The sequence below is a fragment of the Syzygium oleosum genome, unplaced genomic scaffold (assembly GCF_021117445.2).
Source record: "Syzygium oleosum isolate NSW1041296 unplaced genomic scaffold, Sole_v2.1 Sole_v2.05, whole genome shotgun sequence".
NCBI classification, from domain to species: Eukaryota; Viridiplantae; Streptophyta; class Magnoliopsida; order Myrtales; family Myrtaceae; genus Syzygium; species Syzygium oleosum.
The window spans coordinates 10,652,424-10,662,384 of NW_026607489.1; the positions used below are offsets into that span (position 1 = coordinate 10,652,424).

Genomic DNA, 9,961 nt, shown 5'->3' on the forward strand with positions numbered 1-9,961 from the left:
GGAAGAACAGAGTGTGAATCTCACATGACCTTCTCCACTTAGGTCTGCTCATCCAAAGAAGCTTAAGAAGCCATGTGATCAGAAAACCTTTTCTCGGTTGTCCTATAGGCATCACTAGTTTAATCAAGGAAAAGTTCTTACACAGCAAACTTTTACAGAAGCTAACAATTAATCTGCTTGAGTTATGTTCGATCCCATCGACATTGACATTAGTCGAGCGTAGATTAGTCTCTTCTCAAATCACTTCTAATCTGGCATAGAAGAAAAACTAAAGCATTTCCAAGCAAATAAGGTCATTAGAACTTAGACGTTGCCGATGAGTCAATTATAGTTTATGTGCTTTTCCGTTGGAAGAAACAAGGTCAAGAAACTGCAGCTGTAAGATGACTCATCAGTAAATAATGTGTTTCCTTCCTTCGGCGGTATCGAGGATCAACCAACAACCTGAACAGTTCAAGTAGTTGGACATCATTGGATTCCCTAGCTTCCCCAGATCCATCCTTGAAATGAGAAAAGGCCTGGCTGTAATTGAAAGAATGTTGCTAGCAAAATTGACAAGACTGCTGGCCTAAGCTCTCATATTTCACTACTACCCAGACTTGTTACACCAGAAACGTTTTCTCTTCTTCTTTGTAATAGGAGTCAGCCGCCATATCATTCATGAAACAAGTTTACATGGCAAATTTCAAATTATCATTTGCAAGGCAAGACCGACAAACAGAATTGCCAAAGAATAGAAACAAGGGGGAAACTGGTAGAGAGGGAAAGGAGTTCTGTAGAAAATATTTAGACAGTCTGAGGTGGGTAAAATTGAGATATGAATGAAGGTGACCCTTGTTCACAACTGAATATAAGAGTGCTAGTGAAATCCAAGAAGCACTAAATTTCTCTGTCATCGCCATTTGGAGCTCCTTGAGCACAAAAGTGCCAGTGCAAGTGCTGGCCTTCGCCAAAGAAATAAATTAAATGATTTGAAAATTAGGACGAGTTTATCAATTCCTTCCAATTCCTGTTAATAAGGCCGAGTTTTACAGAATTCTGAAGGAAAGTAGTGCCATTCTGAAGGTATTTCTATCACTATGAGCACATGAACTGATGCAATTGTCCCCAAGATAAACACTTCACACTCAGTCCCTCTTAATTTATCTTGTCCTTCGGCTTTTCTTCTGTAACACAGCCAAGTGGAAGGCAAGCACCCGAAAGACATTGACACAGCTTTCAACAGGATCCTGCTGAATTCAATCCAACAAATAGCGTTAGAGTAAGTTATTACCATGCTCGACCTACAGGAAGCCTATGTCATTATATAATTGCAACAGAATTCACAGCTTGCTGCAACTGCTGCTGCTTTAAGAATAATGTTTGAAATTCTCTATACACTTTCAGGGAAGAATACACATCTACTGAGCCAGAACTACGGAATTGGCATATTTTTGAGATTTGGACCTCATTGCATCTTTGGATCTAGTAACGTGGAGGGGAAGGAAGCAACACCGAACCACTTCCCCCAACAAATCACTCGGCTTTTGCAACCTGAGATAACTGACAATGGAGAAAGGCGAAGCATGAACAGTAATGACATGCCAAGTGAAGAAGAAATGACAAGGTATGCCATCTCCTGGACATTACTTCCATGTGCAAAGAAAGGCATAAAAATATTTGCATTTAGGACTTTACAGCAGCCATCAGTTCAGTTTCAGGTTCCTTTTCGACGGGTTCTAGGAATTTCCACTACCCAGAAATCAGCTTCAGTTCAGGCTTCCTTCTGAGTCAACAATCTTGGCCTTAGTGTTAGAGACAGCGAGAAAGTAGGAATCTTGCCGTACATACCAAAAGAGGGTCTTTTTCCACTTTGTCTGCAACAGCTCTTCCAAAATTTAGCCTCACTAACAGTGAAGCCCACAAGGTAATTTCCTTGATTTGGCGGACGCTCGGCACAAGTCTAAAGACCAGAGTTTGGATCCAAATTTGACCCCTTTGTGTAGGTCATCGTGCGGATCAAATTCAAAACGTAAACGAAGGATGGAACAATGTTTAAGGATGCCTTCTTTAGGCTTAGATTGGGAGTAAAAGAGAAAAAACGTACACTCCATGTACGCCGTGGTATACACAAGAAACGGCAGTCACTGATGTCTCCTTACCAATTATGACAGGCAATAAGGTGCAAAGGCAAATGTTCAAAACCTCGAGTGGATATCATCGCTCGCATGTTCGCTTTTGCCTCTTGTGATGTGATCCCTCCTTTCACCATCCACAGCATTGAATTCCAATGCCCTCAAAAACCGTGAAAGACAAAATGAGTGCCAACAAAATTTGCCAAGCTTAATTTATCACATAATGCCTGGTGGGGTCGTAGTTAGCTGCGATGTTTACTATGAAATTAAATGAGACAAGAAAAGAGGAAGATGAGCTACAAATACCCAGGAAGATCAAAGCAATATCTCATTGGATATTCCTGGCAAATCCTTTGGTACAGCAGATGCTTTATCTTGCAGAGGAGATGGCACAACTTTCCAATCTCATTTCCCTTCGCTCACCACGACTTGGAAAAAAATAATAATGGCCCGTTCAAGATGGCTCTGCACAAACAGCACGAGGAACATGCTGGTCAAGATTGTCCACCCTGGTGGGCACGTCGAGCTCCACGACAGGCCGGTTCTTGCAGCCGAGATCATGCTTCGCAACCCTAGATGCTGCGTCGCATACCCTCATGTGTTTCAGCAGCCATGGGCGATCGTTGCGCCAGACACGATGCTAATGTTGGGCCAGAAGTTCTATGTTGTGCCCGTAAGCACCATCAGGAAGCTCCAACGCCTTTCATTCAAGTACTCTCCGTCCGCTTCTCCTTTCCCTTCTCCTTTCCAGAGTCCCAACACCAAGGCCAAGCCGCAAGAAATTACCAAGGAAGAAGATCAAATGGACTCGACTTGTTGGTCAAAGATGGAGAAGGACGAGTGTTTCTCCAAAGATAGCTGCTTTGTATGCTTGTTTAAAGGAACAAAGCTCAAAGCCAATCCCGAAAGTGCCAGCGAAGAGTCGAGATCGTCAAGTAGCTTCGGGTCTTCGGAGACGAGGGAACTCACAGGCCGAAAGAGGAGTAAGGACATTACAAGAAGGGGAATGAGAGGGTCTCCGAAAAGGCTTGCATCTCATGACAATTGGCAGCCAAGGCTGGAGAGCATCACTGAAGAGTGAAGTCAAATTTCATTTGATATGATATTTAGCTCACGGCCACTCTGGAGGATCATATAATCAAATATTACACCAGGATCCATGAGTAATATTCTTCTTCTTCTTCTTTTGTTCTTTTTTACCAGATACGGATAGTATGCAATGTGTGCAATGTATATGTTCTTTTTACTGGTAATATGTGCAATATATATATATATGTATTTTGTAAGCAACTTCAACAAAAAGGGAAAGACTATATCCACATATGAAGACTTCATGTGCATTTTTAGGCAGTCCAACTTGTAAGAATGAAGAACAATTCATGTGAAATATATCAGATCACAGAATTTGCTCTCAGAATCTCAGATCTCATCAGCTTCTCGCGCGATTTACACAGAAGCTACTATGCAATACACAGAAAAAGGATTAAATCCTATTAATTTGATCAGAAATTGAAATTTCCGTCTGGCAATACATGAAGAACTTGTTAGCAAAGCGGTAGAAGAATATACGACATTGTGTTCACTAAAATATACAGCAGCAGGAAGAGAGACGGGAGAAATGCCTGTAGGTCCGATTTTATCCTGATTCCAATGGAACCAAGTAATCCAAATATGACTTGTCAGAAATCAAAGAACAAGAACCATGCTGAATTCGTCCCCCTCGACAAGCATAAATTGCACGTGGATGAAACTGTAGCCGAATTGTAAATGCCAGTCAAAACCATCTTTAGTTCAGTGAGAAGGGTCAAGACCAACCGTTGGAACAGGTTCTGATACTCTGAGGGACCCTCCGAGCTCGACAGGAACGAGCGGGATAAGAGAATGCAGAACATCCGTTATCAATGGCCTGTAGCTCGGTTCTGGTTGAATACATAGTACTGCTACGGCAGCGACCTGCTCAATCATTTTCATAGGTGATTGATGAAGTAACAAGCAGAGGGTGAGAAGTCCAATTACTAAGAAAAAAGTGTATTCAATCCGAATACCTGATATAAGTGCTTCAAATCCATCGTGTCTTTGATGACAGGATTGACAATGTTTGGAAGCTTTGATCTGTCAGTGAGCTGAGGCATGGCCTGCATGTTGGGGAGTACATGTAATTAAGTTTCAAAAAGAAGACAAAAATTTAATAAGCAAATTCGGAAAAAATTGCCCTAAATGAGAGCTTTTTCCTGCCAAGTTCAAGGAAAACATACCCAGGTTACTAGGGACTGGCATTGAGTTGATTCCATCTTCTCCACAGGTTTTTTTCCCATCAGAAGCTCTAGGAGGACAATTCCAAAAGCGTAGACATCACTTTTATCTGTTAATTTACCTGATAAAGAATCATTTTAGTCTTAAGAAAAAAACAAAGTCTGAATCACGATGATAGGTGCACATATAAATAAGACTGGGAAATATTTAGATATAATCTTGAAAAGAGGCGACACAAAAGCAGAAGTAAACAGCAAATACAACAGGCTATGCTAGTCAGGCTCATCAAAAGAACATCAAGTCACATCACTAACACTTGGAAAAGAAATTCTATGCACTGAGCACAACTTGATGAACGGGGCATTCATCATGACTTCCTAAGATCAAAGAAAAAACAGAACATACCATCCAACAGGTACTCTGGGGCCAAATAACCCACTGTGCCAGAGATCTTCACATTATTTTTGTTTTGAGCACTCACAGCAAGCCCAAAATCAGAAAGCTGTTAAAAGAACAACATTCAGAAGATTTATGCAGGAAAAAGATGACTCCTCTAGAAAGAAATGCAACAAGAGGAGCACTGGAAGTCAGTCAACCTTAGCATTGAAGTCTGAATCCAAGAGAATGTTCGATGATTTAAGATCTCTATGCACCATAGGAGGGTTGCACCGTTCATGAAGAAATTCTAATCCTCTGTATAAACACCATTAAGAATTTGATACACATCAGGACAAGGAAGAAGATAATTAGTAGGACATAAAAGCAACGATAATTTGGCGCCGAACTTGCCTGGCTACATCAACAGCAATCTTCATACGCAGGTGCCACGTTAGAGCTGATCCATGTGTTGGTCCTAGATAACCATCAAAGCATGAATCAAGTAAGGATAGACAGAAATCTCAAAAACTTCAAGGACCAACCAATAACTCTGTATCTCTTATCTCACTGAAACCGGTAAGAGGAGAGTGAGTCCATACCATGCAATTGAGTCTCCAACGACCCATTCTGCATCATTTCATATACGAGATATTGTGTTTGTCCATGAATACAGTAGCCCAAAAGAGTGACTACATTTTGATGTTGGATTTTACTCAACCAATTCACCTCGTTCTGTCAGAGGAAGGAAATGCAAAGAGAAACTCTATAAAATATGAGAGAGAGAGAGAGAGAGAGAGAGAGAGAGAAGAAATCAATCTTCACATCATCATCAGGTGAAAACTACCTCAAATTCTCTCTGGGCATCCTGATCGGCATCATCCCACTTCTTCACAGCAGCAAGGAGCTTTTCACTAAAACGAGCTTTATAGACAACTCCTCGGCCACCTTCGCCCAAGATGCTCCTCTCATGAAAATGATTGGTCGCAGCTTCCAAGAGTTGATACTCAAAAACAGCAGCAGAACCCTTTTTACCAACAACAGCAGAGGTATTCAATTTACCCACCATTGGGTTCAATGGAAGTCCCCCAACATTATCTTCATATGAAACATCAAAGAGATATGCAAATGAGACCACATAGTCATCTGAAGCATAATCAGGAAAATGAGCAAATGCTTTTGGCCAGATACATACCTGAGTTTGCTGAGCTCTTACTTTTAGATTTCTTCTTCGAATTCTTTGAAAGATATATCCAGAAGCAAACGAGAAAAATCAAAACCACGGCAAGGAGAGTAGATGCGACAATGAGTGCCACCAGAATCTTCTTGTTCAAATCCTGGTGGTGCACTACTCTGACCTCTGGCATTCCTGCTTTAAAAAAACGCTTCTTTAACAATGTATCAAAACTCCAACTGTCGGAATGTACATATCAAAAACGTACTCGAAACCCAGACACCATCCTTATCAGAGACAAGCACAAAAGAAGGCCAACAATTAAGGAGAAAAAGATTGTGGAATATTTGCAACGGTGGATTCTCATGATGCTTTATTCCTAAAATCACCACTCCGAAAAAATTGGCAGAGATTATTTCGAGGATTATTTGGGTTATTTCAGTTTGAATCTCAGGAAAAGAATCAGATGGACCATATCATTATTACTCCCGGACAAAGAACAGCAGAAAAAATAAATCTATAAATCTTCCATTGCTGTTAAAAGATGAACTGTTCCCACCAAAACACAATCACAAAATCCAAATCACGAACTTAAATATCCAAATTCCAATTCATTATCTTTTCCAACATCAATACAGCCACACAGAACAAAAATTTCAAATTTCACGAAACAGAAGAACCGAGGAAGACATAGCACCAAGTTGCAAAATTCCACCTTTTCATATCTAAATGCATTTGGTCGAAACTTTCCAGTTCCAAGTGCAAAAATCCAAGTGACCCAGTTTACTCAATTGCACAGTGAACAAAAAGAACTCAAAATAATTCGCTGATGCACATGAAATTAAGATAACATCCACAAAATGGAGAGGCTGACAAGTTCACCTGGAGACTGAGCATTCATTTCTGAAGAAAACTGGGAAACGGGTGCCTCCTGAGAACGCGAAAGGGGGACTAGTATAGTGGAAACAGCAGGGTCTGGTCTGGCATCAGTGATGACAATGGCTGAGAAAAAAGATGTGCTTATTACCCACATGGGCAGAAGCAAAAGACTAGGAACATTCATGTCCTTTTTTTTTTTCTCCTTCAGAGAGAGAGAGAGAGAGAGAGAGAGATTGTTGTGTGAGCTCTATTGAAACTTCATTTGCTCCTTTTCTAGCAAAAAAAAAAACTTCATTTGCTCCTTTGTTTGTTTCACTTTGAATTTGTCTTTTGGTTTCCAAAAGCAGATGGGACAAAAGACTGTCGCAGGGAAACCAAGAAACCACTTTTTCTTTTTCTTTCCTTCAAAAGATTTATTCTCTTCATAACCATTAAAAAAACATCCATCTGTTCCATCCCTTCATAACTGTGGGTGAGAGTGTTTGAAGAAGTGGGGCAAGTGGACACCGAATCATGTGGCAGGAAGAAAGCCAAACGTGAGAGAGTGCAGATGTTAAGGATGGCGGTGCCGCGGTGGCAACTGGGCTTTGGACATTTATTAAAAAAGTGGACTGAGGATTAAAATAAATCACAAATAAGAAGAAAGAAAGAGTGAATAGGAAATCAGAAGTAAAGCCATACTATGTACACTTCTGTTCTTTTCACATTTTTGGTGTATGGCCAATGTACATTAGCTTCTCTAACATTCTTCTCCTTCGCATACTCCTTTTTTTGGCTGGATTTGTCTAAGGGAAATGGAATTGAAAACCTTCTTTTTCCTCTTCTTCTGAATTCGAAGTGACTATGGAATATGATGATTTATACCTACAATATCTTTAGAGAAACATTTAATGAATCACGTTAAGCTGATTCTGTGATTAAATTTTTCCAATTATAGTCATGCACCAAAAGTCTCGAAATCTCTGCTCGCCCTTGATTGCGCTAGTGGGGTTTCCCCTCCGGTTTTTTTCTATTTTTGTACACTAAATTTCTCTTTAAGTTCACTATGTACCACCATTCGGCTTTCACATGCCAACAGATATATGTGCAAAATGTAACACCAAGAAATTTCCTGTGCAAAGGAAGCTCTTCCCACAAAGTGCCTGAGGCAACTACAAATATTGAGCAATGCTAGTGAACACAATAGCTACCAAAAAAAAAAGGAATAAGAAAAAAAAAACAAGTGCATTTCGATATGTCCATAAAAAGGAGGAGACCATCTTTAATCATATATGATAGCACAGATCAAAGCTTCATCAAATGGGAATGTGGTGGCATTTTACCATGTTTAATTATATGCCTATTTATTTGTTTTCCAAATATTTTTATTTATATATAGCGTTACCGCTGAGAGAGAGAGAGAGAGAGAGAGTGAGAGAGTCTGAAACTCAAAATCATGACCTACTCACCTGTGATTTTCATTAACAGTCTTCAGTCTTTCTGTCTTTTGAACACACAGCTGTTGTAAAAGGCATTGTTCTGTAATCACCATACCCATTCACAGCTGACAACTCTCTCTCTCTCTCTCTCTCTCTCTCTCTCTCTCTCTCTCACAGCAATCATGTGAACTTTTCATTTGATCAGTATCTTTCCTGTTTGATGTACGGGAAAAAAAAAAGATGACATTCAATTATTTATGCATGCAGCTAGTAAGTGGAAGCAGCAAAACTATTTGCAAGGGGTGAGCCCATTTCCAGGATTTCATTGCATCTGGTTTCGGTTCCAACCAGAATCCAACCCAGGAAAAAAAAAACAGAGAGCGGTAAATCTGCAAGCTTGGCAAGTTGGGAGCCCATCCTTAACACTGATGAGAAAACACAGATCGAGCCAAACAGTGGGCATACGATTCACTCGACGCGTCGCTTTCGTTATGGTTCGAGGTCAAATAAATACACAGCTAAATACCATTTTGTCAACCCATTTCCATCTCAAGTTCAACACATATCAGTTGGGGCGATGTGCCCTGCAGCTAACCAAAACTATAAAATAGCTGGAGCTGTCCAGAGGTATGATTTCGGTGGCAATGTTGCACATGTGACCCTGTTGAAATGTATGAACAAATCCGGGTCATGCGTGTACTACTTCTTGTTCCTGCCGTTCTTCCATCTTTGTCTTCATTGGCAAAAGAACCACCTTGATTCCTGGAAGGTCCTCGTCAGCAGTTGTACCTTATACATCTTTGTTTATTTTCCCCCTCGGGGTTTGTTTAATATAAGGTCTTGCTCGCATGAGATTTCCAGGCGTGAGTGGGACACGATATGCGGCTACTAATTGACAAACCAACTTACTGGGTAGGTCCGTATCAATGCGAGAAACCTGTACTGACGGATTTGGGGGAGTGTTTGGTAAAACTCATATTCTGTATTTTCCTATTTTTTTATTCCTCGAAACAGTAAAAAAGAACATAAATCCGTTTGGTAACGTCAATTAATTTTTCTGTTCCTAGAATAAAAAGGTGGACAGGGAATAAATTCGGAACAAAAACAAGAAATAAGCAAAAACTATTTTTTTTTCTCCTTGGAACAATTTCTAAAACACGTCATTTTCTTTTTCTCCTTCCTTCTTCTTCCTCCTCTAGCCAGTTGCCGGGCCTCGGCGATGGACCTTGCTAGCCAATCGCTGTGGCTGGGCGAGGTCACCGGCCCTTGTCTCTGACCAACGATGGCGATTGGCTAGACAAGAAAAAAGAAGGGAGGAAAAGGAAAAGAAAAATTAGAAAAATCTAAGAAAATTATTTAAAAACTAAAGATAATCCACATCACAAAAAAATTTTAAGGTCGTACAAAAGCTTTTATATTCTTTTTCTATCCCAAGAATAGAAATTTTGTGCAGTTACCAAACGCGTCCTTCTGCTCAGAAACTCGTCCCGAAGACATAGATATTATCAAACGCATCCTTGGCGACCAGTAAAAAATGTGAAAGTCGTCGATTTGGTACCAACACAAACAAGTGAAAATATTTTATTGCTTCAATCAAAAATTTTCGGGTTAATCGGCTAGCTTCCAAAGTTTTTGATGCGTAGGAGGTGAGATATCTTGGAGCTGATATTTGGTCATGTGAAATCGCGCGACTGGGAAAGGATCTGCAGCACCAGCCGAATCAAAACAAAACGAATTTTGGTAACTGT

The 9,961-nt window shown here is 40.3% G+C and overlaps 2 protein-coding genes across 2 annotated transcripts; one reads left to right on the forward strand and one right to left on the reverse strand.

Moving 5' to 3' along the window:
* Positions 1 to 1,799: 1,799 nt before the first annotated feature.
* LOC130138317 (uncharacterized) lies at positions 1,800 to 3,529 on the forward strand. Its single transcript, XM_056312032.1, has 2 exons — positions 1,800 to 1,906; positions 1,986 to 3,529. The coding sequence occupies exon 2, from the start codon at positions 2,560 to 2,562 to the stop codon at positions 3,193 to 3,195; it is 636 nt and encodes a 211-aa protein (XP_056168007.1). The 5' UTR covers positions 1,800 to 1,906; positions 1,986 to 2,559; the 3' UTR covers positions 3,196 to 3,529.
* A 53-nt stretch (positions 3,530 to 3,582) lies between these two features.
* Positions 3,583 to 7,050, reverse strand: LOC115693773 (probable receptor-like protein kinase At1g80640). Its single transcript, XM_030620831.2, has 10 exons — positions 6,799 to 7,050; positions 5,938 to 6,111; positions 5,590 to 5,840; positions 5,345 to 5,477; positions 5,157 to 5,220; positions 4,964 to 5,060; positions 4,773 to 4,869; positions 4,370 to 4,488; positions 4,160 to 4,249; positions 3,583 to 4,067 (listed from the first exon to the last, which is right to left on the reverse strand). The coding sequence occupies exons 1-10, from the start codon at positions 6,977 to 6,979 to the stop codon at positions 3,906 to 3,908; spliced, it is 1,368 nt and encodes a 455-aa protein (XP_030476691.1). The 5' UTR covers positions 6,980 to 7,050; the 3' UTR covers positions 3,583 to 3,905.
* Positions 7,051 to 9,961: the final 2,911 nt, after the last annotated feature.

Bases quoted from the DNA above. Each gene is read 5' to 3' on its own strand.
- LOC130138317 (XM_056312032.1), top strand. From the start codon at position 2,560: ATGGCCCGTTCAAGATGGCTCTGCACAAACAGCACGAGGAACATGCTG.
- LOC115693773 (XM_030620831.2), bottom strand. From the start codon at position 6,979: ATGAATGTTCCTAGTCTTTTGCTTCTGCCCATGTGGGTAATAAGCACA. The intron at 6,112-6,798 runs GTGAACTTGTCA...TTTTTAAAGCAG, and splicing joins AATGAATGCTCAGTCTCCAG to GAATGCCAGAGGTCAGAGTA. The intron at 5,061-5,156 runs GCAAGTTCGGCG...GTGTTTATACAG, and splicing joins ATTGCTGTTGATGTAGCCAG to AGGATTAGAATTTCTTCATG.